Source organism: Callithrix jacchus, chromosome 8 (genome assembly GCF_049354715.1).
Source record: "Callithrix jacchus isolate 240 chromosome 8, calJac240_pri, whole genome shotgun sequence".
NCBI lineage: Eukaryota > Metazoa > Chordata > Mammalia > Primates > Cebidae > Callithrix > Callithrix jacchus.
The window spans coordinates 126,007,338-126,034,742 of NC_133509.1; the positions used below are offsets into that span (position 1 = coordinate 126,007,338).

Sequence of the window (27,405 nt, forward strand, 5' to 3'; positions counted from 1 at the left end):
AGGCTGTTGATAGATGAATGTAAATTAGCCCAGGCAGAGCTTAGCTCATTTTTATTTAGATTGAGACCAATTTCATGTCTTCTGAAATGTAACCCATATGTACACACACTAAACCTAACTGTCTTATTTTAGGCCTAGCATGAGAGGATCAAGTTTAAAGGGCATCTGCTAGTATATCTGTCCCATCATATGTGCTTCTGAAATGGCTTTATTATGTACATTTCTTTCTATACGTTTATACTCTCATGTGGCATTCTTCTTCAGAGCAGGGCAAATGTTATTCTGGACCAATGTATGATTTGGAGACCAGTAATTCTAAGTACCAACCAACTGAAGGTAATTTTATTCTCAATTAAAGAAACACAGGTTGGGCATAGTGGCTCACGCCTGTAGTCCCAGCACTTTGGGAGGCTGAGATGGGCAGATCATTTAAGGTCAGGAGTTTGAGACCAGCCTGGCCAACACAGTGAAACCACATTTCTACTAAAGATACAAAAATTACCCAGCTGTGGTGGCATGCAACTGCAATCCCAGCTACTTGGAAGGGTAAGGCAGGAGAATCGCTTGAACCCAGGAGATGGAGGTTACAGTGAGCCAAGATCGCACCACTGCACTCCAGCCTGGGTGGCAGAGTAAGACTCTGTCTCAAAAAAGAGAAAGAAAGAAACACGCATCTCTAACAAAGGATTTGTTTTTGTTTTTTTTCTTGAGACAAGGTCTCTCTCTGTCACCCAGGCTGGAATGCAGAGGCCTGTTCTTGGCAGTGGTGTGATCTTGGCTCACTGCAACCTCCATCACATAGGCTCAAGCGATAGTCCTACCTCAGCCTCCTGAGTAGCTGGGACCACAGGTGTGTACCACCACATCTGGCTATTTTCTTGTATTTTTAGTAAAGACAGGGTCTCACCATTTTGCCCAGGCTGGTCTTAAACTCCTGAGCTCAAGCGATCCACCCACCTTGGCCTCCCAAAGTGCTGGAATTATAGGCATGAGCCACTGTGCCTGGCTAGGAATCTATTTTAAAAATCCAAAACTTAAAAATCAATAACATTGTTAACTCTTAAATTATTGTTTAACTAGTTACAGATTCTGAAAATGATAGAACTAGAAGATGCCAACAAAATGTGTGTCCTGCACGTGTGGCATTTGACATGAAGAAACTGAGGCCATTGCTGGGAGCAGTGGCTCATGGCTGTAACCCCAGCACTTTTGGGAGGCCAAGGCAGGGGGATCGCTTGAGCTCAAGAGTTCAAAACCAGCCTGGGCAAGATGGTGAAACTCTGTCTCTACCAAAATTACAAAAGTTAGGCGGGGCAAAGTGGCTCATGCCTGTAATTCCAGCACTTTGGGAGGCCAAGGTGGGTGTATCACAAGGTTAGGTGTTCAAGACCAGTCTAGCCAATATGGTGAAACCCTGTCTCTACTAAATATACAAAAATTAGCCAGGCATGGTGATGTGCTCCTGTAGTCCTAGCTACTTGAGAGGCTGAGGCAGGAGAATCGCTTAAACCCAGAAGGTGGAGGTTGCAGTGAGCCAAGATCACGCCAGTACACTCCAGCCTGGGCGATAGTGTAAGACTCCCTCTCAAAAAAAAAAACAAAACAAAAGTTAGTCAGGCGTTGTGCAGTGTACCTGTAGCAGCTACTCAGGAAGCTGAGGTGGGAGGTCACTTGATCCTAGGAGGTCAAGGCTGCAGTAAGTTGTGATTGTGCCACCGCGCTCCAGCCTGGGCGACAGAGTGAGACCCTGTCTCAAAATAAATAAATAAATAAAAGAAAGAAACCGAGGCCCGAAGAGTGGGCATACCTTGCTATTAGTTCAGCATGTCGTGTATGCAGGTGGTATCTCTAGGTGATTACCACTCTGGCAAATTCTTTCCCGGAGATGGAGATGTGTGGAGCCCCCAGTCTCTCGCACTGGGGAGTGGTGTTCCTAGTGACCTTGAAGTAGGCTTGTAGATCTGGCTGTTGGTTGAGCTCTGCAGGCAAGAAGTAGCTAAACGTCATTAGAGCAACTGCCTGGTTTATCGCTAGGACTAACCATGGAACCGAAGACTCAGCATTTACCGTTGGCAGCATCATACACTCAGCCTGCATGTAGATTTCATGGATCATATTTTGTGGCTACAGGAATTTGGCCTGATGGACCCCTTGCAGAAACTCTGTATTAAATAAGCAAACACATGTGCTCTAGGTTTACGGGCCAAGCAAACTGTGAAACAGAAGGGTTGGCCTTTGTTGCCCATAGCAGTCATACCTTGGACTTTTGCCACTTGGTTGGGTTGCTTTATTTGGCTGAGTAGCCAAAAGCAGATTCACATGAAGAATGAGGCTCTCAGATATTCTAGAACTCTCTAAGAATGGTCATTCACAGTCACATTGGGCAGACAGAATTATTCCCAAATTTTCAGAGTCATAAAGCTAATGTTTGGGCCAAGTGTGGTGGCTCATGCCTGTAATCCCAGCACTTTGGGAGGCTAAGGTGGGCAGATCAGAAGGTCAGGAGTTTGAGACCAGCCTGGCCAATATGGTGAAACCCCATCTCGACTAAAAATACAAAAATTAGCTGGGTGTGGTGGTGGGCGCCTGTAGTCCCAGCTACTCAGGAGGCTGAGGCAGGAGAGTCATTTGAACCCAGGAGGTAGAGAGAGGTTGCAGTGAGCCGAGATTGTGCCACTGCACTCCAGCATGGTGACAGCGTAAGACTCCATCTCAAAAAGAAAGAGAAAGAAAGAGAAAGAGAGAGAGATAGGAAAGAGAAAGGAAGGAAGGAAGGGAAAGGAAGAAAAAGAAAGAGAGAAGGAAAGAAAGAAAGAAAATACTTGTTTCATTAACAATTCTTTGCATGTGGGGAGCCCTCATATGTGACCTATTAAATTTGATTTGGCAGTCAAATCTTAATTATGACTACAGCATTTCCTCTATCTTTTGTCTCTGCTATTATAATACAATATTTTTAAATAAAATGTTTATGCAGTTACGATGACTTCTTCCTTGCAGCAACACTTATTTTGCAAATTTGCAGTTGTATTTAGGCTACCACCAGCAACTCTCTTGGCAAACATTGAGCAACTCCCACCACAGAAAATAATGAGTAGAGACAAGGTCTGCACACCTACTCATTCTGTTCTTCCATTATCAAGCTGCGGGACTCTGGGAAAGTGATCCAGGGGACATCTACAGAAACCAAAATCTGAGTTTTGTAATGCTGGGAGTTGTTTATTCTTTTGAATAATAGAATATTCTTACTAGACCGGAGGCTTCAAGGAAGCTGTGTCTTCTATTTTTCACGTGCATCCTTCGAGGTTCTAAATATGATCCTAGGTGAACAGAAGGCACTCCCTGTGCTTCCGGGCTGGCGTAGCTGTGAGGGCTTCCTGGGGATAAACTGGGAGAAGGATGCTTGTTGGGTTTTATCTTCCTTGACTTCCCCAAACCATAAATTCCTCCTTGAAATACTTGCTTCTGAGTCACAAAGTTTCTCTCCTGCTTCCCTGGCTGCCTTAGCTCAGCTGCCGTTGTGTGAGCCCACAAGATGATGCTCGAAGATGAGCCCTGCCCATCTCTCCTGACAGTGAAGGTTATTTATTTATAGACAGAGTCTCGCTCTGTTGCCCAGGCTGGAGTGCAGTGACGAGATTCCAGCTCACTGCAACCTCCACCTCCTGGGTTCAAGCGATTCTTGTGGCTTAGCCTCCCGAGTAATTGGGATTATAGACATGCGCCACCACACTTGGCTAATTTTTGAATTTTTCTTAGAGACAGGGTTTCACCATGTTGGCCAGGCTGGTCTCAAACTCCTATCCTCAAGTCATCTGCCCACCTAGGCCTCCCAAAGTGCTAGGATTACAGACATGAGCCACCGTACCTGGCTGGCAGTGAACATTTATTGGGCACCTTTCGTGTGCCAGGCACTATTGATGGTGCACATCCAGCAGTGAGTACAGCAGATGGAAAGCCTTGTCTTCACTGAACTGAAAGAACACCCCTCCCCTGGGTGTGAGCCTGCTTCCTTGTTTCTGGATCACAGGAGCAGCCTCAGCTGCTTCTTGAGGTGTGCTGAGCACTGCCTGCTCATGAAGGCCTTGCCGGGCCCGTGAATGATGAAGGCAGCCTCTCACCTGCGAGGTTCTTTCCTGTGTGAACCCAAGAGTATCTGAGACAGGTCTTAATCAATTTAGAAAGTTTATTTTGCCAGCCGGGTGCAGTGGCTCATGCCTGTAGTCCCATCCCAGCACTTCGGGAGGCCAAGGTGTGCAGATCACTTGAGGTCAGGAGTTCAAGACTAGCCTGGCCAACATGGTGAAACCCTGCCTCTACTAAAAATACAAAAGTTAGCCAGGCATGTCGGCAGGTGCCTGTAATCCCAGCCACTCGGGAGGCTGAAGCAGGAGAATCGCTTGAACCGGGAGATGGAGGTTTGCAGTGAGCTGAGATCATGCTGCTGCACTCTAGCCTGGGAGACAAGAGTGAAACTCCATCTCATTAAAAAAAAAAAGTTTATTTTGCCAAAGTTAAGGACACAGCCTTAACACATAGCCTCAGGAGGTCCTGAGGGCATATATTCAAGGATATATACACAGGTTTTGGTTTTGGTTTTTGAGACAGGGTCTCACTCTGATACCCAGGCTGGAGTGCAGTGCTACAGTCTCAACTCACTGCAACCTCCACCTCCTGGGTTTAAGTGATTCTCCTGCCTCAGCCTCCCAAATAGCTGGGATTACAGGTGTTCCCCACCACACCTGGCTAATTTTTGTATTTTTAGTAGAGACAGGATTTTTGCCATGTTGGCCAGGCTGATCTTGAGCTCTTGACCTCAAGTGATCTGTTCGACTTGGCCTCCCAAAGTGCTGGAATTACAGGCGTGAGCCACCTTGCCTTCTGGAGTAGCTGGGATTATAGACATGCACCACAGCTTGGTTTTATACATTTTAGGGAGACATGAGAAATCCATCAATTAGCCTTTCACTGAATACACAATTTACATGTGAGATGGGGGTACAGGAATAGTCATGCCTAGTGTGGCTTAGTTAATCTGCCTTTATTTATTTAATTTTTTGAGACGTAGTCTCGCTCTGTTGCCCAGGCTGGAATGCAGTGGCCCAATCTCGGCTCACTGCAACTTCGCCTCCCAGGTTCAAGCGATTCTCCTGCCTCAGCCTCCTGAGTAGTTGGGATTACAGATGCATACAACTGCACCCAGCTAATTATTTTTTTCTTTTCTTTTTTTTTTTTTTTTTTTTTTGAGACGGAGTTTCGCTCTTGTTACCCAGGCTGAAGTGCAATGGCGCAATCTTGGCTCACCACAACCTCCGCCTCCCGGGTTCAAGCGATTCTCCTGCCTCAGCCTCCCGAGTAGCTGGGACTACAGGCGTGCACCACCATGCTCAGCTAATTTTTGTATTTTTAGTAGAGACGGGGTTTCACCATGTTGACCAGGATTGTCTCTATCTCTTGACCTCGTGATCCACCCACCTTGGCCTCCGAAAGTGCTGGGATTATAGGCATAAGCCAAAGCGTCTGGCCAATTTTTTTCTATTTTTAGTAGAGACAGGGTTTCACCGTGTTAGGCAGGATGGTATTGATCTCCTGACCTTGTGATTGGCCCACCTTGGCCTCCCAAAGTGCTGAGATTGTAGGCGTGAGCCACTGCCCCCCACTGTGAATCTGCATTTTTACATAAACAATAGGGCAGAGGAAGCAATCAGATATGCATTTGTCACAGGTGAGCAGAGGGATGACTTTAAATTCTGTCTACCCTTTGTCGGGCACCAGTGAAAATACGCTGTCAATTTACATTGCCAGGGTGAAATTCACTATTTCAGGGTAAAGATCTTGAAGCCCACAAGGAATTCATCTTGTAGCTGTCTTATTTAGGAATAAAATGGGAGGCAGCCTTGCATAGTTCCCAGCTTGACTTTCCCCTTTCGCTTAGTGATTTTGGGGTCTCAAGATTGATTTTCCTTTCACGCCTGTGAGGGAGACTTTCTGATGCTCCTGTCTCTGCCCGATGCTCCCTTCTCATCTGCCAACCTCCCACTTTGGCTGCCCTGCCATCCCCAACCTGCAGCCCGAGTGATCATCCTAAAATTCAAGTTTCACAAATCACTCACTGCTCAGAACCTTCGGTGACTTCCTGAGGCTCTGAGATAAATCCAAATTCCTTGACATGACAGGCTCTCCAGAAGCCGGCTTCTGCTTTCCTGCCCAGCCCCTGCCCCTGCCCCTCCTACCTTATGTCAGGCTCCGAAGCTCGGACAGGTGGTCCCCCTACATACTTCCCTGCCTCACTCCTGCAGACCCCTGAGCCTAGAGGGCTTCTCCCTCCCCAGCCTGCTGCTAGTCTGACCCCTATTCTCCTTTTAGACTCAGCCCCCTCCTCCTCCTCCTCCTCCTCCTCCACCCCCAGTCCACAGCCCGGGAACACTAGGCACATGGTGTTATAGTTAACTATTTACTTTTCTATCTTTTCCTGGGAGACAGACACGATGGTAATTATGTGTTTAATGTCTGTCTCCTGGGATGGTAAACCCCTGTGAGCGTGGGCTGTGACTGTCTTATTCATCATTGTGTCTCCAGCACAGGGCACAGAGTAATAAACACAGGTAACGCTTCTGCAACGCTGTGAACTGGCCAGAAGTGTCCTGATAGCCTTTCATGTATTTACAACTTAAAGTTTTACCACCACTCAGTGAGGTACTGTGATATAATGAGATCTGTATTTAGGCAGGTCACTGTGGCTCATGCCTGTAATCCCAGCATTTTGGGAGACTAAGGCGGGCGGATTGCGAGGTCAGGAATTCGAGACCAGCCTGGCCAATATGGTGAAACCCCGTTTCTACTAAAAATACAAAAATTAGCTGGCCGTGGTGGCAGGTACCTGTTATCCCAGCTACTCCAGAGCCTAAGGCAGAAGAATTGTTGGAACCCAAGAGGCAGAGGTTGCTGTGAGCTGAGATCTCACCACTGCACTCCAGCCTGGGCAAAAAAGTGAGACACCATCTCAAAAAAAAAAATGCACTGTGAGATATATATTTGGTCTTCCTCTGGTTTCCTGGCATAAAACTTCTAAAATCCTTGAAATCTGCAAAGAGATAAACGTGTTTGTATAGGCTAAAGAGTTGACTGATGGCCAGGGACAGTGGCTTTGGCCTTGCACGGCCGGGTCACTCCTGTAATCTTGGCACTTTGAGAGTCCTAGACCGACAGATCGTTTGAGCCCCGGAGTTTAAGACCAGCCCCATCTCTACAAAAAAATTTAAAAAATTAGATGGGTGTGGTGGTGCTCACCTGTCGTCCCAGCTCCTCAGGGGGCTGAGGTGGGAGAATTGCTTGAACCCGAGAAGTTGAGGCTGCACTGAATTGTGATTGCAGCACTGCACTCTAGCCTAGGCAACAGAGCAGGACCCTCTTTCTAAAACACAAGTGCGGAAATAATAAAGAGTAGAAAGCCCCTTTTCTATCGGGGCTGCCCTAAAGCACAACTCCAGAGCGTGCCATTCATATAAAACGTAGTGCCACAGCCACCCCTGCTCAGGCCCCAGCCTCCCAGTTTCCCCTCTGAGGGCACCATTGCCACCAAGCTCTTCTCCCTCCTTCCACAGCTGTCTATGTGGATGTGAACAGAACATGGGCATGTCGGCTGGTAGAGAATTTTCTGCCTTGCCTTGTTCATTTTGCATCATTGGGAGATTGATTCAGATAAGGTGTGTAGAGTAGCCTCACTTTTTACAGTCCATAGTATTCCACTGTATGGCATAGATGTGCTGTAGTTTATTCAGCTACTCTTCTACTTAACCAGTCCTTAATATACTGCATCAACTCCTGTTACTCTGTTTCTAAATCATTCCCTCCCTCCCTCCTTCCCTCTCTTCCTTCCTTCCTTTTTTTAGACAGAGTCTTGCTCTGTTGCCAGGCGCCTGGCTGGAGTGCAGTGGCGCAATCTCCACTCACTGTAACCTCCGCCTCCTGGGTTCAAGCAGTTCTCCCGCCTCAGCCTCCCGAGTAGCTGGGACTACACCACCATGCCCAGCTAATTTTTTGCATTTTTAGTAGAGACGGGGTTTCACTATGTTGGCCAGACTGGTCTTGAACTCCCAGCCTTGTGATCTGCCCGCCTCAACCTCCCAAAGTGCTGGGATTACAGGCATGAGCCACCGTGCCTGGTCCCTCCCTTCCTTTCTTTCTCTTTCTCTCTTTCTTTCTTTCCTTCTCTCTCCCTCTTTCTTTCCGTTTTTTTCTCTGTTGTTTCCCAGGCTGAAGTGCAGTGGCGCGATCTTGGCTCACCGCAACCTCCAACCCCCAGGTTCAGGTGATTCTCCTGCCTCAGCCTCCTGAGCAGCTGGGATTACAGGCATGTGCGACCACGTCCGGCTAATTTTGTATTTTTAGTAGAGACAGTGCTGGGGGTGGGGGGGGGGGAGCCGGATTCACCATGTTGGCCAGGCTGGTCTTTAACTCCTGACCTCCGGTGATTCACCTGCCTTTCTTGCTGACTAGCTGCAAGGTCACAGAGCAAGATAACACCCAAAGAATGTACAATGCATTTCTCAAAATACTATTTTTCAAATATAATGTACCAGGTAGCAGCTACCAGATTTACAGAAGCCAGAACAAAGAACAGTTAATTAATTTGTAACACCTGGGCCTCCCAAAGTGCTGGGATTACGGGCATAAGCCACTGTGCCTGGCCCTCCATCCTTTCCTCCCTCCCTCTCTTCCTTCCTTCCTTTTTTTTTTTTTTTTTTTTTTAAAATACCGGCTCTTGCTCTGTCACCCAGGCTGGAGCGCAGTGGTGTGATCACGGCTCACTGCAGCCTTGACTTCTGGGCTTAGGGATCCTTTCCTCAGCCCCCCAAGTAGCTGGGACTATAGGCATGCACCACCATGCCTGGCTAATTTTTATATTTTTTTGTGGAGACAGGGTTTCCCTATGTTGCCCAGGCTGGTCTCGAACTGCTGGGCTCCAGTGATTCCCTCCACCTCAGCCTCCCAGAGTGCTGGGATTACAGCCGTGAGCCACTGTGCCTGGCCTGTCTCTAAATCGTTTCTGTTACAAATAGTGCTGCCATGTACTTAGTCATTTCATCACTGTTGAGCGCATCTGTAGGATACAGTCCTAGGATTGGATTGCTTGGATAAAGCAGAGAAATTACTTTCTAAGGGTGGAATTTCAGACATCTGTGACAAGCATGCATGAGATATTTTTACACTGAAGTTTGGGGATGTCAGATCCTGCTAAGAACTTTACTGTCTGTGGGGCCTTTCTCTGATATATTTGATGTTAGGGAATGATGTTTCTGGGTTTGATAGTTTTGTTCTCTGAAGAGAAAAGAGAGAGCTCACAGCAGAAAGGGAGCTTTGTGGAATCTAGCCAGGGCTCACTGATTGGATCCCATCTCACCTCACTTCTAGAGGAAGACCACTCAGGGGAACAAGATACCTGGGCCATGCAACAGTGGGTTCCCCAGTGCTCTGAGAGAAAGTCTGAGAAGTTCAGGATTCAGTCCCTAAAAACATATGGACTGAAGAGGCTCTGGCCCTAGAATCACCAATCACCTTGTCGCGGGTAGTGGGAAGGTCCCTGTTTTTTTTATTTTTATTTTTTTTCAATGGGTGACAGTCTCACTCTGTCACCCAGGCTGGAGTGCAGTGGCAAGATCTCAGCTCACCGCAACCTCCGCCTCCTCGGTTCAAGCGATTCTCCCACCAGAGCCTCCCGAGTGGCTGACTCCCGAGTAGCTAGGCACCTGCCATCACATCCTGCTAATTTTTGTATTTTTACTCAAGACGGGGTTTCACCATATTGGCCAGGCTGGTCTCAAACTTCTGACCTTGTGATCTGCTCACCTCAGCCTCCCAAAGTGCTGGGATTTTAGGCGTGAGCCACAGCTCCCAGCCTAGGTCCCTGCTATTCTAAAATATACTGAAGATGTGATTGCTAACACCACAAGATGGATGGGTGGGTGGGTGAATGGATGGATAGCTGGGTGAATGGATGGATGGATAGATGGATGGATGGATGGATGGATGGATGGATGGGTGAAGGGATGGATTGATGGGTGAATAGATAATGAATGAATGAATGGGTGGGTGGATGGATGGATGGATGGATGAATGGGTGAATGGATGGATTGAGGAGTGAATGGATGAGGAATGAATGAATGGGTGGATGGATGGATTGATGAATACATATATAGATTCACACATATAAATAGGTAGACAGTGATCAAACAAACATGGATTTAGGCCTGCTTTATTATTACGTAACTTCTTTGACCTCCCTGAGCTCAGTCTCTGTCTTAATAGGATTAACAATGCCTTTTTTTGGTGGGACTGTAGTGACAATCAAACAGATGATGTACATAAAGGCCCTAGTGTGAGCCTGGCACACCGTGGGTACCCATACATGGTGGTAGTTGCTATCATTTACTGTGAGTGGGCATTCTCTGGTTGGTATATATTGAAGCCTTTTTTTTTTTTTTTTTAACTTTGCAAAAGCTGAGTTACACCCTGCTTGACCCTGCCTTCAAAAGGTTGGCTCTGTAAGGTCGACGCTCTTCAGCCTTCTTTCCCTCCCAGCATGCACAGGGCACACTCCCAGCATGAATTTCACAGGGCAGGATGTCTGGCAACACACATTTCTCTCCAGGTCAGGAAAGCAATCTAGAATCCACTTACATTTACATTAAAACAATACCTAAATAAAGGAAAGAGAAGGCCGTAACCCTCAGACTTTGGTCTTCTGGCTAAAATGTATTTGCAGAACAGCACACAGATTGCACCTGCTGCCCTCTAGAGTAATAATGAGGGCGGGTAGAGAAGCCTGTGGGGTGGCCCATTCCCGTGGGTTTGGGTAAATGAGGACACTTATCAGAGGGTGGCTGCTCCTCCCCACGTGGTTATGGAATGCTTCTCTCTTCAGCCTTTGCTGAGTACCAGGCAGAGGCGCTAGGTCCTCTGCAGTGTGCAGTGACCCCGGGAAACCACAGACATTCAGGACCCTGGCTGGTAGCTCAGTGCTTGGCTAAGGGGGTCAGGCTTGCCAGGGCCAGGCATTAGCAAGCCCAGGCCTGACCTGCCAAAGCAGCTGCGTTAAGCCTCAGAATCTTCCACTGGGCAATGGAATCCTGCCTCACCTGACTCCTCCCAGCACCCCTCCCCGCAGCCCGAGGGAACTAAGTGTTCTCTCCCCTGTGTCCCCGGGGCACTTTGTTCCTGCAGCTATTAAAGTACTCACTGTTGGCTCTAAATACATCTCTCCTCCTTCCGAAGCATACACTTTTTGTTTTGTCTGCTAGAGATTTTATGCAATCTCAAATTCTTTGTTAAAATGGCCCTGGTGTTTACATGATTTTCTGTCTATGAGATTAGAGTTGAAAACATAAATTGGTGGTTTGGAATCCCAATGAGTTCTTCTCCTTAGATAGAATGAGTTGTGGAAAGTCAGGCTTGTCCAGAACCCTCACTATGGGCACTGCCCTCGAATCATGCTCTCATTCGTTCTGCAGTCAGCCAGTCATTCAACAAACACTTACCGAACTCCCACCTTTGTACCACTATGCCAGGCACTGGGTCTATTTGGATGACAAGGACCTTGGCTATGCTTTAGAGACCAACACGATTGGTCATCTAGCTTTAGATTTTGCTGACACACTAAAACCTATTGTTTTGTTTTGTTTTCTTGAGACAAGTAAGTCTCACTTTGTCTCCCAGGTTGGAGTACAGTGGTGTGATCCTGGCTCACTGTAACCTTGATCTCCTGGGATCAAGCGATCCTTCCACCTCAACCTCCCAAGTAGCTGGGACTACAGGCACGTACTACCACGCCTGGCTATGGTTTTGGTTTGTTTGTTTTTGTTTTTGGTAGAGATACATTTTTGCCATGTTGCCCAGGCTTGTCTTGAACTCCTGGCCTCAACCAATCCTCCTGCCTCAGCCTCAAAGTGCTGGAATTACAGGCGTGAGCCACCACACCTGGCCAACACCTCTCTTTTTATGGCATAAGAAGTCAATTTAGGCCAGGCGTGGTGGCTCACACCTGTAACCCCAGCACTTTGGGAGGCCGAGGTGGGCTGATCACTTGAAGCCAGAAGTTTGAGCCCAGCCTGGTCAACATGATGAAACCTCATCTCTACTAAAAATACAAAAAAACTAGCTAGGTGTGGTTACAAAATACTTGTAATCCCAGATATTCACGTGGCTGAAGCACAAGAATTGCCTGAAACTGGGAGGTAGAGGTTGTCGTGAAATGAGATCGCGTCACCGCACTCCAGCCTGGAAGACACAGTGGTGAGACCCTGTCTCAAGGTGGGGGAAAAAAAAAAAGAAGTCAACTTACATGATTCCTTTCTGAACACAATTTCCTAGAGGTTTGAGACCATCTCTATTTTTTAAAAATAATATTTTTAACTTTTAATTGAGATTTTTAAAATATATTCTAATTTTTAAAAATCTACAATATCTATTTACTCACCAAAAAATCTGTATAAGGCACTGTGCCTAGAGTGGGGTTGAGGGAAGCACAAAGAAGAAAACACAGCGTCCCTCCCTTCTAGACACCTAAATCTAAATAACAGAAGTCACATGTAGACAGAAACTCGGCCTCTTACTTCACTTGTGATTGCAAGTGGTATTCGTTTGTCTGTTCATTCAATCCTGTGTATTTTGGACACGTGCTATGTGCATAGGCTCTGACAGGTGCTCTGGAGCCTGTGGAAGAAGTCTCGCATGTGCCCCTGCCTTCCAGGCCCTAGGGAGATAAGGAAGTTCAGAGTCAAGCAGAATAATAGGCCATGGTGACTCCTGGCCAAGGAGCCCAGCCTATTGGTGAAGACTCTGCAGCTTCTGAGGAATGGGAAGGGGGATATTCCAGGCCAGGGGAAGGGCACAAGTTTGTGTTGGGAATTTCTCATCAGAAACTGAGATGTGACAAGGGGGAGAACTGGTTCCAAACCATGCCCACCACAAGGCAGGCCCGGGAACAGGGCCAGGAAAGGGTGGGATGTGATGTGGTATGTGATGGTCTGGGAGGCTGAATCTGCTGCCTTCAGGAGGCCACGCTTTCTCACTTGTTTCCCTTCCTCCCCTCACTCAGATTGTCTGCTACTCATCGAGGTGGCACGATGCCCTTCACACTTCACCTGAGGTCCCGCCTTCCCTCTGCCTTAAGGATTTTGATTCTACAAAAGAAACCAAACATCAGAAATATATCCAGAATGTCTGGGGGTAAGTGGTGCCAGATATTTTATTAAAAAAAAGGGGGGAAAAAAGGAAGTTCCTGGAAATACCTGCTGTGTAGGGTCCACAAGCTCCTGAGACTTCTAGATTCTGCATAGGAAACAGAAAGTAAGGGCAGAATGATATTAGCTCTGGTCACTACTTAACTTCCTAGAAGAAACTGGAACCTTGGACCAGACTCAAGGTGTGGAAACTCATCAGATGGGTCTAAAGACACCCAGTTCTGATTGGTCACTCAGCCCCATCCAGAGAGCCACCAGTGGGCTCAGATGATGAGACGTGTTGTCCCTCCTGGGAAAGTGCCGCAGGTTCCACTGAAGTTTAGTCAGATTTTGATTCAGACCAGTTCTCCTCACCCTTGACTGGTCTCATTCTCTGGGTGGCACCTACCTCCCCACCATTTCCCAGGAGTGCCAAAGGCTCTAAAACGTCCTGCAAGAGAAAACAGATACCAAATTTGTTATTGACCTAAGTCCAAGCAAAATTTCACTTTGAAAAAGACTCTTCTGGTTATAATATAAGTGCCCAAGGGAAAACTATCAGCACTGTCTAAAGCACTAGTGTGAGACCATTTTCCTTTAGTTTATTAATGTGTCTGGCCTCTGTTGCTATATATGGGCTAAGAGAGTTAACTGTTGTATAACAACGCACTCTTTTTTTTTTTTTGAGACAGAGTCTCACTCTGTTACCAGGCGCCAGGCTGAAGTGCAGTGGCCTGATCTCAGCTCACTGCAGCCTCCACCTTCCAGGTTCAAGCAATTCTCCTGCCTCAGCCTCCTGAGTAGCTGGGACTACAGGTGCACGCCACCACGCCCAGCTAATTTTTTGTGTGTTTTTAGTAGAGATGGGGTTTCACCATGTTGGCCAGGATGGTCTCGATCTCTTGACCTTGTGATCTGTCCGTGTCCACCTCCCAAAGTGCTGGGATTACAGGTGTGAGCCACCGTGCCCGGCCCGATCAAAGCACTCTTAAAAATAGTGGCTTAAAACCATAATTCTCACAATTCTTCAGTCAAGGCTCGTCTTAGCAGGGTGGTTCTTCTGTTCCATGTGGTGTCTTGGGGCTAGACCATCCAGGATGGCTTCTTCCTCACATGCCTGGTGACCAGTGGGATGGCTGGAACATCGGAGACTGGCTGAACATTTCTTCTCCACAAAGCCTCTTCAATAGTGGTAGCCAAACTTCTCTACATAAGAGCTCAGGACACCATGAGACAGATTCCAAAAGAATAAGTCCGAATGCCCGAACTCATATCAAGCCTCTGCTGGCATCACACTTACTAATGTCCCATCTGCCAAAGCAAATCACACAGCCAAGGCCAAAGTCAGTGGTGAAGGGGCTACAATGGGTGTGAATACCAAGGAGCATAGTTTATGTAAATTGGTGAAAAGTAATTGTGGTTTTTGCCTTTTTTTTTTTTTTTTTTTTTTTGAGATGTAGTTTCGCTCTTGTTGCCCAGGCTGGAGTGCAATGGCATCATCTCAGCTCACTGCAACCTCCACCTCTCAGGTTCAAGTGATTCTCCTGCCTCAGTCTTCTGAATAGCTGGAACCACAGGCACCCATCACCACGCGCGGCTGATTTTTGTATTTTTAGTAGAGATGGGGTTTCACCATGATGGCCAGGCTGGTCTTTAACTCCTGACTTCAGGTGATCCACCCACCTTAGCCCCTCAAAGTGCTGGGATTACAGGCGTGAGCCACCACACCCGGCCCAGTTTTTTGCTATTAAAAAAAAAAAGTAATGGTAAAAACTGCAATTACTTTTGCATCACCTAATATATACATAGAGAGCCACCAACATCGTAGTCTACAACAACCTCTTATATAAGAGCAGCGAACACCAGCTTAACTCCAGGTTGACGACTGCTTGCTAGGACCCTGGAGAGGCAACAGAGCAGAGCAGCCAGGGCCTTGGAGCCTGGAGGGAGACAGCCTGGGTGCAAGCCCCAGCTTTGCTCCTTACTAGTGGCAGAGCTGCGGACAAACTGTGACCTTTCTAAGCCTCACCTACACAGTGAAAGTCGCCTGCCCAATGGGACTGTCGGGAGGGGCACCTGAGCGATTCCTGCTGCAGGGAAATGCTCCTCAGGGAGAGAAGCTCATTTGACCAAACAGCTGGAAAACTCCAGCTTGGAGCTGTTTTCTGGGGGCTTTCAATCAGATTAGGAATGTTGAAGGGTGTTTTTTTTCCTCTCTTGTCATTCAGTTAAAAAAAAAATGATTTGGGGGTAAAAGGACACAGAGAAATTGGTAATTTTTCTCTACAAAGAAGAGTGTTGTTGCCTTCCATGGAGCCCAGGGGACTGGGGGAGGCATGAATCACGACACACCATAGGGAATCCTCCAAAAACGTGAGGCCCTGAGTCCACCATCCTCTTCCAAAAGAGTCCCGAGGGCTTCCATTCTGTGTCCTGTTACCAATGGGGGCAACCTGGGGACTTTTCTATTCCTTTACAGTGGTGGAGATGAACAAAACCAAAACATAGTGCCCCAAAGAGTTCATTTAATTAAAAAGGAAACAAGCTTTGTGGGCATTGATACCATCCTAATTTATTGTATTACAAATCCAGTTTGGGCCGGCCTCAGTGGCTCGTGCCTGTAATCTCAGCACTTTGGGAGGCCGATGCAGGCAGATTGCCTGAGGTCAGGAATTCGAGACCAGTCTGCCCAAGATGGTGAAACCCCATCTCTACTAAAAATACAAAAAAATTAACCGGCTGTGGTAACATGTGCCTGTAATCCCAGCTACTCAGGAGGCTGAGGTAGGGGAATTGCTTGAACCGGGGAGATGGAGGTTGCAGTGAGCCAAGATCGCACCACTACACTCCAGCCTGGGCAACAGAGCAAGACTTTGTCTAAAAAAAAAAAAAAATCCAATTTGTTCTCACAAGGGGCTTTGTTGGTAAGAAGCAAGTGGGTAGGGAGGGGGAGGCCTCTAAGCCAGCTGAGTCCTCTCCCACCTCGCTCCAGATAACTTTTAGAGGCACCTGGGCTTGCTTGAGAAGGGTATCAGGTTCCTTGGGCTTTCGGCAGCTGGGGGTGTCTCAAGTGTCCTCATTTGGAAAGTCTGCTTGTAGCACTGGCAGGCACTGTAGCATCTGCGATAATGAGCTCTGGACACCACGATTCGAGGGAGCCGGTCCTGGACATTCCCAGCAGATAGTTATATCTGTTTTACTTCACAGTCCCCATGGAGGACGGCGCTGCCCTCCTAGGGAAACCCAGCGCCCTCAGCCCGACCGAGGCCACTCCCTGATGAAGTGAGATGAGCTCAGCAGGCGCCCATCCCAGGTTTAAATGCTGGCTGTGCTGTGCAGCAGCTGTGTGACCCTGGGAAAGTCACTTCATCTCTGTGAGACTCATTCTCCTCATCTATAAAATATAGATAATTACACGTGCAGATGACTTGGCACTGGGAGCCTGGCACATAAAAAGCACTCAGTAAATACTAGCCAACCAGATTATTGCAGGAGAGAAAGGAACACGGGTTGATAGAGCAAAGCTGACAGGGTAACTGTCCCCAAGGGTATGTCTCCAATAGAGCATAATTATGTTTTTCTTTGGGATGGTCCTAATTTTTAAATATTGAGAAAAGCACAGAGAAGCAAATGACAAGCACACACAGCTCTGTCACCTGGAGACAGCCGTGATTAACTTGTCATGTCCTTCCTTCTAGTTCTAGCAGATGTTCTTTGGTGTCTGGGCATCCATGGGTTAGGTATTCACTGTAGTCTTCACTGTGTTATTTGTAGCCCTCTGTTTGGGGAAGGCTTTCCAATTATTTGAAAGGACTTGGGTGTTGTGATCTACGCTGTTTCTGCTTTAAGGGGAACCCCGGGCCCAGTAACGCTGTCATTTTTGCAGACTCGTTACGGCTCTGATGGTCTTGGACAAGATCTAGGAGAATTCTCTGGCTTACCAGGCAGAGACACTTGTTCTCTTCCCTAACTTTCTCCCAAAGAATCTCTTTCTCTCTTTCTGTTTTGAGCCACCTAAAGCTAGGGGTGGAGTGACACAGGCACCCCTGTAGCTACCACCACTGTGACTGTGCTGGGCCAGACCTGAAGCCAGCACAGCACTGGGTCTTACCCAAGCCCTGCTGTAACCACTCCCTGGCAACTGCCTATGTTCACTCAAGGCCTTGGGGTTCTGCAGTTAGCAGGGACCAAAACCAGCCAGGCCTGGTTTTGTCCTTCTCTGCAGGGTGGTGAGTTCCCCCAGGCCCTGGGTGAATCCAGAAGAGCTGTCTGGGAGTCAGCAACTACAGCCGAGATGTCTACCAGGTGTTCTATTGTATTGCAGCTGAGCTGGCACAAAAATTACAAGACGCAGTCCTTTCCACTCTTCCATCCCCTTTCCTTCTGGTTCTTTCATTGATTTTACAAGAAGGAGAATATGTCCAACACATTGTTTCATTACCTAGTATAAACTATACTAGGTAATGACATGTCACAAACATCTTTTAACATCATCATTACATACTTCTGTAACCATAATTTTAAACATCTCTACAGGATTTCAGTGAACAGTAACCTCAGTCCCTGCTTCCTGAACACTGAGGTGCTCAATAACTTACATACATTACCCCTCCGAGGCCTCTTGGTGGTAGGTATGCCATCTTATAGATGGGGAAACTGAGGCTGAGACATGCAAAGCCATGGCCCAAGGTCACACAGCTGGTCAGAGTCAGGATCAGGATTCAAGCCCGGGTGTGTTTACCACCAAAGCCAAAGGACTTCCATTGCGGAGGAAGGCTGGCTGCCCTCAGGTCACAGGATGGTCACAGGATGCAGGGGGAGGCCTTGTCCTGTAGCTCTGTGAACACTGTGAGCCTGCTTAGGCAAGAATCTGCCCCGAAAACAGATACCCAAATGGCCAGTAAGACATGAAAAGGCAGTCAACCACACTAGTGGTCAGGACGACGTGAATTAAAACCACAGGGGATACCACTACACCCACCAGAATGGCTAAAAGGAAAAAGACAATACAAAGTGTTAGAGATGCTCACATACCACTGGTATGAGTGTAAGCTGGTGGAACCACTTTGGAAAACTGCTTGGTAGTATCTGTTAAAGTTGAACATGTGTATATTTTACTGCCCCAGAAATGCACATTTATGTACCCCAAAGTGCATGTTTGTGGCATTAAAATGTTCATGGCAGCACCACTTATAATCCCAAATTGGAAACTGCTCAGACGTCCATTAGCAATAGGGTTGGGTAAATACTCATTGGGTGAATATACTGGACAGCAGAGAGAATGAACCATTGTTAAATGCGACAATATGAATGAATCTCACAATATGTTGTTGAGTGAAAGAAGGCAGGCTTAAAAGACACATGGTGTATGATTCTGTTATATGAGGTCCAGGAACAGGCAATAGTAAGATGTGGCGCTGGAAGTCAGGAGAGTTGGCTGTCGTCCCTTGATCTGGATGCTGCTTACATGGGTGCATTCATTTCCTGGAAGTTCATCAAGCTATAGGTTTGTGTGTGTTTGTTTGAAGCCTACACTTTTTTGAGTGTAGGTAATGCTTCAATAAAAATTTATATTAGGCTGGGCAGGGTGACTCATACCTGTAATCTCAGCCCTTTGGGAGGCCAAGACAGGCAGATCACTTGAGCCCAGGAGTTCGACACCAGCCTGGTCAATATGGTGAAACCCCATCTCTACTAAAAATATACAAAATTATCCAGGTATGGTGGCACATGCCTGTAATCCCAACTATTCGGGAGGCTGAGGCAAGAGGATTGTTTGAACCTGGAAGGCGGAGGTTGCAGTGAGCTGAGATCGTACCATTGCACTCCAGCCTGGGCAACAAAAGCAAAACTCCGTCTCAAAAAAAAAAAAAAAAAATCAGAACGTGTCTGACAAGAAACAGCTGACTATATATTTTTACCCTCTCTCACCCTACCCAGAGCTCCAACCAGCCAGCCTGGTGGTCCTGCCCAGGTCCCTTGCTCCAGCCTTTGAAAGATTCTGCCAGGCCAACACTGGTCCTCTGCCCCTGCTTGGCCAGAGTGAACCAGAAAAGTGGATGCTGCCCACTCCAGGTGCTATCTCAGAGACTAGGTAAAAAGCCTGGGTTACTGGGGGTCAAAGCTCGCGAGTGTCCAGGTGCTGTAGCCAGGTGTCTCTGTCATCAGGGGCCTCTCTGTCCACCCTCAGAGTGCCTGGCACAGAGCCTCACTTGTCACTGTCGCTCAAGAATGAGCTGCCCTCCTCACCATTCTGACCCCTTCCCCTATCACCTGGCCCTTGCCCTGGCTAAGATCTTTGGGATCATGGAGAAATTCCAGCCCTGGATAGATCGCACTGGCTCTGCCATCTGTCTTCTCCATTGCCCAAGCCCGAAACCTGCTTGCAGAGAATTAAGAGAAAATTTAAAACACTTGCATTACCAACACCCAGAGACAGACATATTGTGGATTTTCTCCCAGACTGTCAAACTGTAACCTATCTAGTAAATGGCCTGACTGATTCTGTGGCCATGTACCTCTCCTGCGAGTCCCCATTTCCCATGGCACCAGCACAGACCCGCATCTTCCCTGACCTGACCCTAGTCTCATCCTTTCTTCCCTGGCCCTGTTATCGTCTGCTCTTCCAGCAGAGTGACTTTTTCTAATGCTAAACCTGATCACGTGACTCTCCTCTTAAAACTCCTTCCAACCAGGTGCCGTGACTTGTGTCTATAATCCCAGCCCTTTGGGAGTCTGAGGCAGGAGGATGGCTTGAGCCCAGGAGTTTGAGACCAGGCTGGGCAACAGTGGGAAGACCTCGTCTCTACAAAATTTTTTTAAACAATTAGCTGGGCATAGCAGTGTGCACCTGTGGTCCCAGCTACTCAGAAGGCTGAGGAGGATCGCTTGAGACCAGGAGGTTGAGGCTGCAGTGAGCTGAGATCATGCCACTGCATTCCAGCCTGGGCAACAGATTGAGACCCTGTCTCAAAAAATATATACAAAAAATAAAATAAAATTATTTGGCATCTTCTTATGGCTCGGACCTCAGCCTGATCTCAAGACCCGTTCGTCCTGGCCCAGCTGTTTCTCCTCTGACCCCTGACACTCCAGGCATCCCCAACCAGCTCCCCAGACAGAAAGCTCCCCAAGAATGTTCTGTCATGATCATTTTAGGACGGGAAGGTCCTTTGGAGACCCATCTGGGCCCACGATTGTGTCTTTACATTTTTCCCTGGTGCCTCCTGTGCTGCCTACTTGGAGTCTCCTAGAGCAGATTCCCCCAGTGAGCTTCCACATGCTGCTTCCTCTGTCTGAGTGTGCTTTCTTTGTTGCCCAATGGGCGAACTCCTATTCATGCCTCAAGACCCAGCACTTAACTCCTTTGTGGGAGAGAATCAATTTCTTCCTTCTCTGTGTCACTCTACTTAGACGGTTGACATTCACTGCTGTGTATTGCAAGTGTCTGTTTTCAGCGAAGTCCTGCCTATCAATGTAGGACTGCAAGCTCTTTAAATGCCAGGATGGGCCAGGCACGGTGGCTCACACCTGTAATCTCAGCACTTTGGGAGGCTGAGGAGGGTGGATCACCCGAGATCAGGAGTTCGAGACCAGCCTGACCAACATGGTGAAACCCTGTCTCTACTAAAAATACAAATATTAGCCAGGCATGGTGGCGCAGGCCTATAATCCCATCTATTCTGGAGGCTGAGGCAGGAGAATCACTTGAACCTGATAGGCAGAGGTTGTCGTGAGCCGAGATGGCTCCACTGCACTTCAGGCTGGGCGTCAGAGCAAGACTCCGTCTCAAAAAAAAAAATTAGAAAACATAAAATAAAAAACCAAAGGCTGGGACAGTGTCCTCTCCATTACTCTAGCCCCATCATCCAGCATGTGCCTGGCGTGGAGGACTGGCTCAGTAAGAGTTTGGATGAGTAAAGAATAAGCTTGTAGCCAAAGAAGCTTTTCAGCCCTACAGAAGCGTTTCCTCTAAGGGAAGAGAAAAGCCGCACCCCCTGCTAGCACTGAGAGGTTCCCCAAGATACATGCCCTCTGGCCCCTTTGGGCTGCTGGCCTCACCTCCATAGCAGAGAGGGCACCATTTACTTTTTTTTTTTGAGACAGAGTCTCACTTCATTGCCTAGGCTGGAGTGCAGTGGCGCCATCTTTGCTCACTACAACCTCCACCTCCCAGGTTCAAGCAATTCTCCTGCCGTAGCCTCCTGAGTAGCTAGGATTACAGGTGTTCGCCACCATGCCTGGCTAATTTTTATATTTTTAGTATAGGCGGGGGTTTCACCATGTTGCCCAGGCTGGTCTTGAACTCTGGAGCTCAAGAGACCCACGTGCCTTGACCTTCCAAAGTGCTGGGATTACGGGCATAAGCCACTGTGCCCCGCCACCATTTACCTTTATGATGGTTTGGCTCGTCTTGGATTGAAGGTATAGGAGATACACTGGTGGGGAGTAGGGGTGTGTTCTATACATGCTGATTTAATTGTTTCCAATCTGCGGACATTTGAAGGATGTCAGCAAGAATGCCCCCGCTGAAAACTATGCCCCTACCCCGGTGCCAGGGCTGGAAATGTCAGCACTAGACATCCTCTTCTCTCTCTGCAGCCCTTCTATCGTGTATTATCAGGGTCCACAGTGAGAGTCTGCTTTCCCTTGTGTCCCCAGCATGAGCCGTCCCCAGTTCTGGAAATACGAGTCAGGTGCCTGCACCGGCAGCCTGACGTCGCTGGAGCAGTTCTCCGAGCAGCTGAAGGACATGGTGGCCTTCCTCCTGGGCTCCAGCTTCTCCGTGGAGGAGGCCTTGGAGGCAGCGGGGCTCCCCAGAAGAGACCCAGCAGGTCACAGCCAGGCAGGTGCATACAAGGTAGGGTCACAGCCCACAACCCACAAGGGCAGAATGGCCCGAAAATTTAGATCAACTTACATATTCCTGGGGTGGGAGAGCACGGTCATGGGAGGCAGAACAGCTAAGCTCCAGCCCCAGCTCAGCCACTTCCTAGCTGTGCAACCCAGGAGAAATGATTGCTCTCTCTGAGCCAGCCTCAATCCCACTCACCTCTGGGAGCACCCAGTGTGGCCCTTCTTCATGGTTCTGTGCTGTAAACCAAACCCGCTTGGAATTTCTCTGGCTCTTTTAACTTCAGGCACCTCAGTGAGATTTTTAAAAATCCTCAGCCAGCGGGGATGAGCCTGGCTCTGTAAATGCCCAGGGATTTGAGGCTGGGCCTGGGCCAGGTGGTAGCGTCTGGGTTAGGTCTCCGTCCAGAAAGCCGGGTCATGTTCTTGGCTGGAGGTGGCCTCTGGCAGTCACACACACTGCACAGGCGGCCTCTCTGGGACCCGCCTGCTGTGCCTCTTCCAGCCCTTACTTATGAAGGTGAGTGTACTAGATTCCCTCATTCCACAGACCCTTCCTGGACATTTGTTGGTAAAGTTTGAGAATTCACTCTGCTCCATCAGTGGTCAGCCAGCATAAACAGCCAGGCTCCAGGTTTCTTTCTTTGTGGAAGACTTGGATCGGAGATTTCATCTGGGACTCTGGGACATTTATTAAAATGTCTTGGTTTGGGCTCCTGCCAGAGAGGCCCCAGCTGCCTCTGATCAGAAACAAAGCTGCCCATAGTCCATGCTGCCCTCATGGGTGAAGTGTGTGCTGAAGCTAAGGAAGGGTGGGGATGGGACCCCAGCTCTGGCGGGCACCCAGGGCAGGCTCTGGCTCTAGAACACACCGCCCTTTGTAGGAGGCAGGAGCTGAGAGGGCCTCATGGCTCATCACATGCAGACTCTCATTTTAGATGAGGAAACCGAGGTCTAAAGAGAAAAAAGGACTTGCCCAAGTCCCAAAGCCAGATGGGAACCCAGAACTCCTGGCTTCCATCTGCACAGTGTCAATAGCAGAGATGTGACAATTAAATGGTGCTTTGCTGTCACAAGAGCTGCTGATATGGCAGCCGTTTGTTGCTTACAAAGGTGCAAGTAAGTGCTCAACATAGCCTCACTGACCCTGAGGCTTATCAAACAGCTTTCACTCTATCATCTATGCCTCTGCCCCTGGGCTCCAGGTAGAGAGGGCCGGACAGCCATCTGGGATTCCATTGCCCCCCAACTCCCCCCACCCCCACCCCGGACGGGATGTGTCTCAGCCTTGGGGCGCACTGCCTGGCTCTGCCAGTGGCTCCAGCCCATCCCCTCTCCTGGGTGCTGTTATGTAGACACTGCTGGCAGGCACACCGAGGTTCCATCCTGCTGCCACCAGGGTGGTGATAGCAAGCCCTTTAGGTGGTGGCCAAGGCTGTCACCGTGGATTACAGTCCTGGCCATGTCCTAAATCTTTCATAAGCTCTATTGCAGGCGGCAGAAACCATTTAGGAGGTGGGGTAGGAGAACAAAACACCAGTGAAAGTCACACAGATCAAACCGGACAACTTCTGTGAAGGCAGGAGGAACCAGGCAGCGCTCCGTGGGGTCTGGGGCCAGGCTTGCTGCTGGTGTGGATTCAGGAGGCAGAGCAGACACCAGCTCCTCCTGTGATGTTCTCCCTTGCCTCCCTCAGCCCCTGATTCACCAGAGGCTCTTTACCTGTGGCCACGGCCCCTGCAGCCCCTGCAGTAATTCAGAGGCTTCATGATATTGGATAGGGAAAAAAATACATTTTTCACCTACCTTCCCTCCTTCCTTCCCTCCCTCCCTTCCTTCCTTCCTTCCTTCCTTCCTTCCTTCCTTCCTTCCTTCCTTCCTTCCTTCCTTCCTTCCTTCCTTCCTTTCTTCCCTCCTTCCTTCCCTCCTTCCTTCCTAACTTCCCTCCTTCCTTCCCTCCCTTCCCTCCCTCCCTCCCTCCCTTCCTTCCTTCCTTCCTTCCTTCCTTCCTTCCTTCCTTCCTTAAAAGTACGTTTTCCTCCTTCCTTCCTCCCTGTAAAGGCCCAGGGATTTGTGGTAGAGCTGGGCCAGGCAGTAGCTTCTGGGTTAGGTCTCTGTCCAGAAAGCCAGGTGATGTTCTTGGCTGGAGGTGGCCTCTGGCAGTCACACACACAGCACAGACGGCCTCTCTGGGACCTGCCTGCTGTGCTTCTTCCAGCCCTTACTTGTCAAGGTGAGTGCATCAGAATCATTCACTCCCTTCCTTCCTTCCTTCCTTCCTTCCTTCCTTCCTTCCTTCCTTCCTTCCTTCCTTCCTTCCTTCCTTCTGTATTGCATTGCATTATAATGTATTGTAATATTGTATTGCATTGCATTGCATTGTATTGTATTGTATTTTTGGCAGTTCTTGCTCAGTTGCCCAGGCTGGAGTGCAGTGGCACAATCACAGCTCACTGCAGTCTCAAACTCTTGGGCTCAAGAGATCCTCCTATCTCAGCCTCCCAAGTAGTTGGAACTACAGGGACACGCCACCACACCAAGCTAATTTACGTTTGTTTTTGTTTTTTTTGTGGAGATGGGTTTTCGCCATATTGTCCAGGCTGGTCTTGAACTTCTGCGCGCAAGCCATCCACCCTTCTCAGCCTCCCAGAATGCTGGGATTACAGGCGCGAGCCACCGTGCCCAGCCTATTTTATTTTCATAACCTCAAGTCACATTTAGTATTTCCTTCAATTATGAATGTAGGCAACAAACGGCTGCCCTATCAGCAGACCCTGTGACTTCATGGCTGGCAACAGAAATCACAGATATCTTCATATCACATTAGAGTTCTTCCTGATGTCTCAAAAATATCCTATGTGCCAATCACTACTTCAGAGTTACAATGATATAGGTCTTGTTTCTTAGGCTGCTACTGAGGAAGCATGCATATTGTTGTCTCACATTTTTCCTTTTTTTTTGAGATGGAGTCTTGCTCTGTCACCCATGCTGGAGTGCAGTGGCATGATCTCAGCTCACTGCAACCTCTGCCTCCTGGGTTCAAGCATTTCTCCTGCCTCAGCCTCCTAAGTAGTGGGACTACAGGCAGGAGCCACCATGCCTGGCTAATTTTTGTATTTTTAGTAGAGACAGGGTTTCACCATACTGGCCAGGCTGGTCTTGAACTCCTGACCTGAGGATCTGCCTGCCTCGGCTTCCCAAAGGGCTGGGATTACAGATGTGAGCCACTGTGCTGGGCCACGTTTTTCCATTATTTGATAACTGTGCTTGCAGGATAATTGGTTTCCTTTGGAATCCTGTGCATTTTCTTGTATGCAGTTAAAAGCATTACTCTGACCAGGGGTCCACAGCTGCACTAATCTACCGAAAGGGTCTGTGGCTCACAAAAAGTTAAGATTCCCTATTTTCATCCAGGAATTATCAGCCAACTCCCCCCTCTATGTCACATAAAAATAGAAGCTAATTTCTATAACAGCGACTCCTCCTTCGTTTAGCTGCCTTGAACTCTTGGTGCTCAGAGCTTGGATCTGTGCTAATTCCATTTTTTAAGGTTTTCACTTGATTTTTTTTTTTTTTTTTTTTTTTTTTGTTCAGACAACAGTGCCTTGTGCTACCCATGCTGGCTTCTGCTGCCCTCTGGTGGTTACAATGAGGCCCATTCCCAAGGACAAGCTAGAAAGGCTGGTGCAGGCCAGCTGCTCCCTAGGGGGTGAGCAGGGACAACCTGTTCACATCGGTGACCCAGGTGAGTGTCTCTCGCTCCTGCCTGTGACCCTGACAGCCTCTCTTGGAGTGGGGCCTGAGAAGCAGGCAGGAGCTTGCTACGTTCCTGAGCTCCCATGGCTTGTCTTTTTTCCAGGGGTCTCCAGGGGCAAAGGCCCCGAATAAGGCTCCAAAGCTCTGGCAGCTGTATCGGGGCTGGGCTTACCGATGCCCCTCAGGTTTAAAGGTGCCACCCTTGGCAGAATAGCCAGTCTCGCTGTGGTGTAAGTTTACATGTATCATATCCTCTTGGGTTTTTATGGAGGCTTCTAATATATATGTAGGAAAAAAAAAAAAATATATATATATATATATATATATAATGAAAATATATATATATATATAATGAAAAAATATATATATAATGAATATATATATATAATGAATATATATATAATGAATATATATATATAATGAATATATATATAGGTTTTTGTCCACAATTCCTGCTTATGACTCCTAAAATTTTGGGGACCTCCAAAATGCTGTATTTTGTCTGGCAGGTTCAGGGTGTGGCTGGTCAATGGAAAGACTAAGGTAGGATTAGAAGGTTAGGACTTTCAGCTCCACCCCTCCCAGAAACCTCCAGGGAGGAAAGAAGGGCTGAAGGTCAAGTTGATTATCCACAGCTGATGGTTTAGTCAATCATGCTTACTCAGTGAAGCCTCTGTAAAACCCCAAGAGCGTAGACTGTGGCGCGCTTCCACACAGTGGAACCGTGCAGGTTCCTGGAGGGTGGTACCCAGGGAGGGCACAGAAGCTCCACACCCCTTCCCCCACAGCTCATCCTGGACATCTCTTCATCTGCAGTCTTTGGCATATCCTTTATTTTAATTTTATTTTATTTATTTATTTTTAAGACAGTTTCCCTCTGTCAGGCTGGAGTGCAGTGTTGCAATCTCAGGTCACTTCAACCTGGGTTCAAGTGATTCTTCTGCCTCAGCCTCCCAAATAGCTGGGATTACAGGCACCCACCACCATGCCTGGCTAATTTTTGTATTTTTAGTAGAGATGGGTTTTCACCATGTTGGCGAGACTGGTCTTGAACTCCTGGCTTCAAGTGATCTGCCCATCTTGGCCTCCCAAAGTGCTGGGATTACAGGCGTAAGCCTCCGCACCCAGCCTGCAATGTCCTTTATAATAAACTGGTAAAGATAAGTAAGTGTTTCCTCAAGCTCTGTAAGCTGCTCCAGGAAATTATTCAAACCCAAAGACAGCTCATCAAACTGGAGGTCAGTTGGTCAGAAGTTCCGGAGGCCCAGACTTTCGACTGGGGTCTGTTGGGGGCAGCGGTGGGGACTGAGCCTTCAACCCGTGGGTTCTGATATCCAGGTAGAATGGAATTGGAAGGCACCCAGCTGGTGCCTCTTGCTTGACGGTGGGGAAAAACCCTCACAAATTTGGTCACAGGGGTCTTCTGTGTTGATGGCTGTTATTGTAGTGTGAGAGCCAAGGACGCACACCATTTGGATACAACTTTTTTCTCTATACTCTCACCCACTGGGGATCGCTGATAAACCTAAAGCTCCTATGAACTTCCAATGAATCTGGGGTTGGGGAAAGCCAAGGG

The 27,405-nt window shown here is 48.1% G+C and overlaps 1 protein-coding gene across 18 annotated transcripts in view; it reads left to right on the top strand.

Annotated features, from left to right (window-relative positions):
- The window catches only part of DGLUCY (D-glutamate cyclase), a 157,591-nt gene that overhangs the window by 86,113 nt on the left and 44,073 nt on the right, over positions 1-27,405 (top strand). For 11 of the 18 annotated variants that reach the window (XM_054240288.2, XM_078335615.1, XM_054240287.2 and 8 more), the window contains 4 exons: positions 13,097-13,227; positions 19,161-19,314; positions 21,882-22,080; positions 25,668-25,818. In XM_054240288.2, coding sequence (XP_054096263.2) covers positions 13,125-13,227; positions 19,161-19,314; positions 21,882-22,080; positions 25,668-25,818 — 607 coding nt within the window. In that variant the 5' untranslated portion in view covers positions 13,097-13,124. Of the gene's footprint in view, positions 1-8,255; positions 8,354-13,096; positions 13,228-19,160; positions 19,315-21,881; positions 22,081-25,667; positions 25,819-27,405 lie in introns of all 18 variants that reach the window. The other 7 variants (XM_078335624.1, XM_078335625.1, XM_054240290.2 and 4 more) reach the window with 3 other exon arrangements.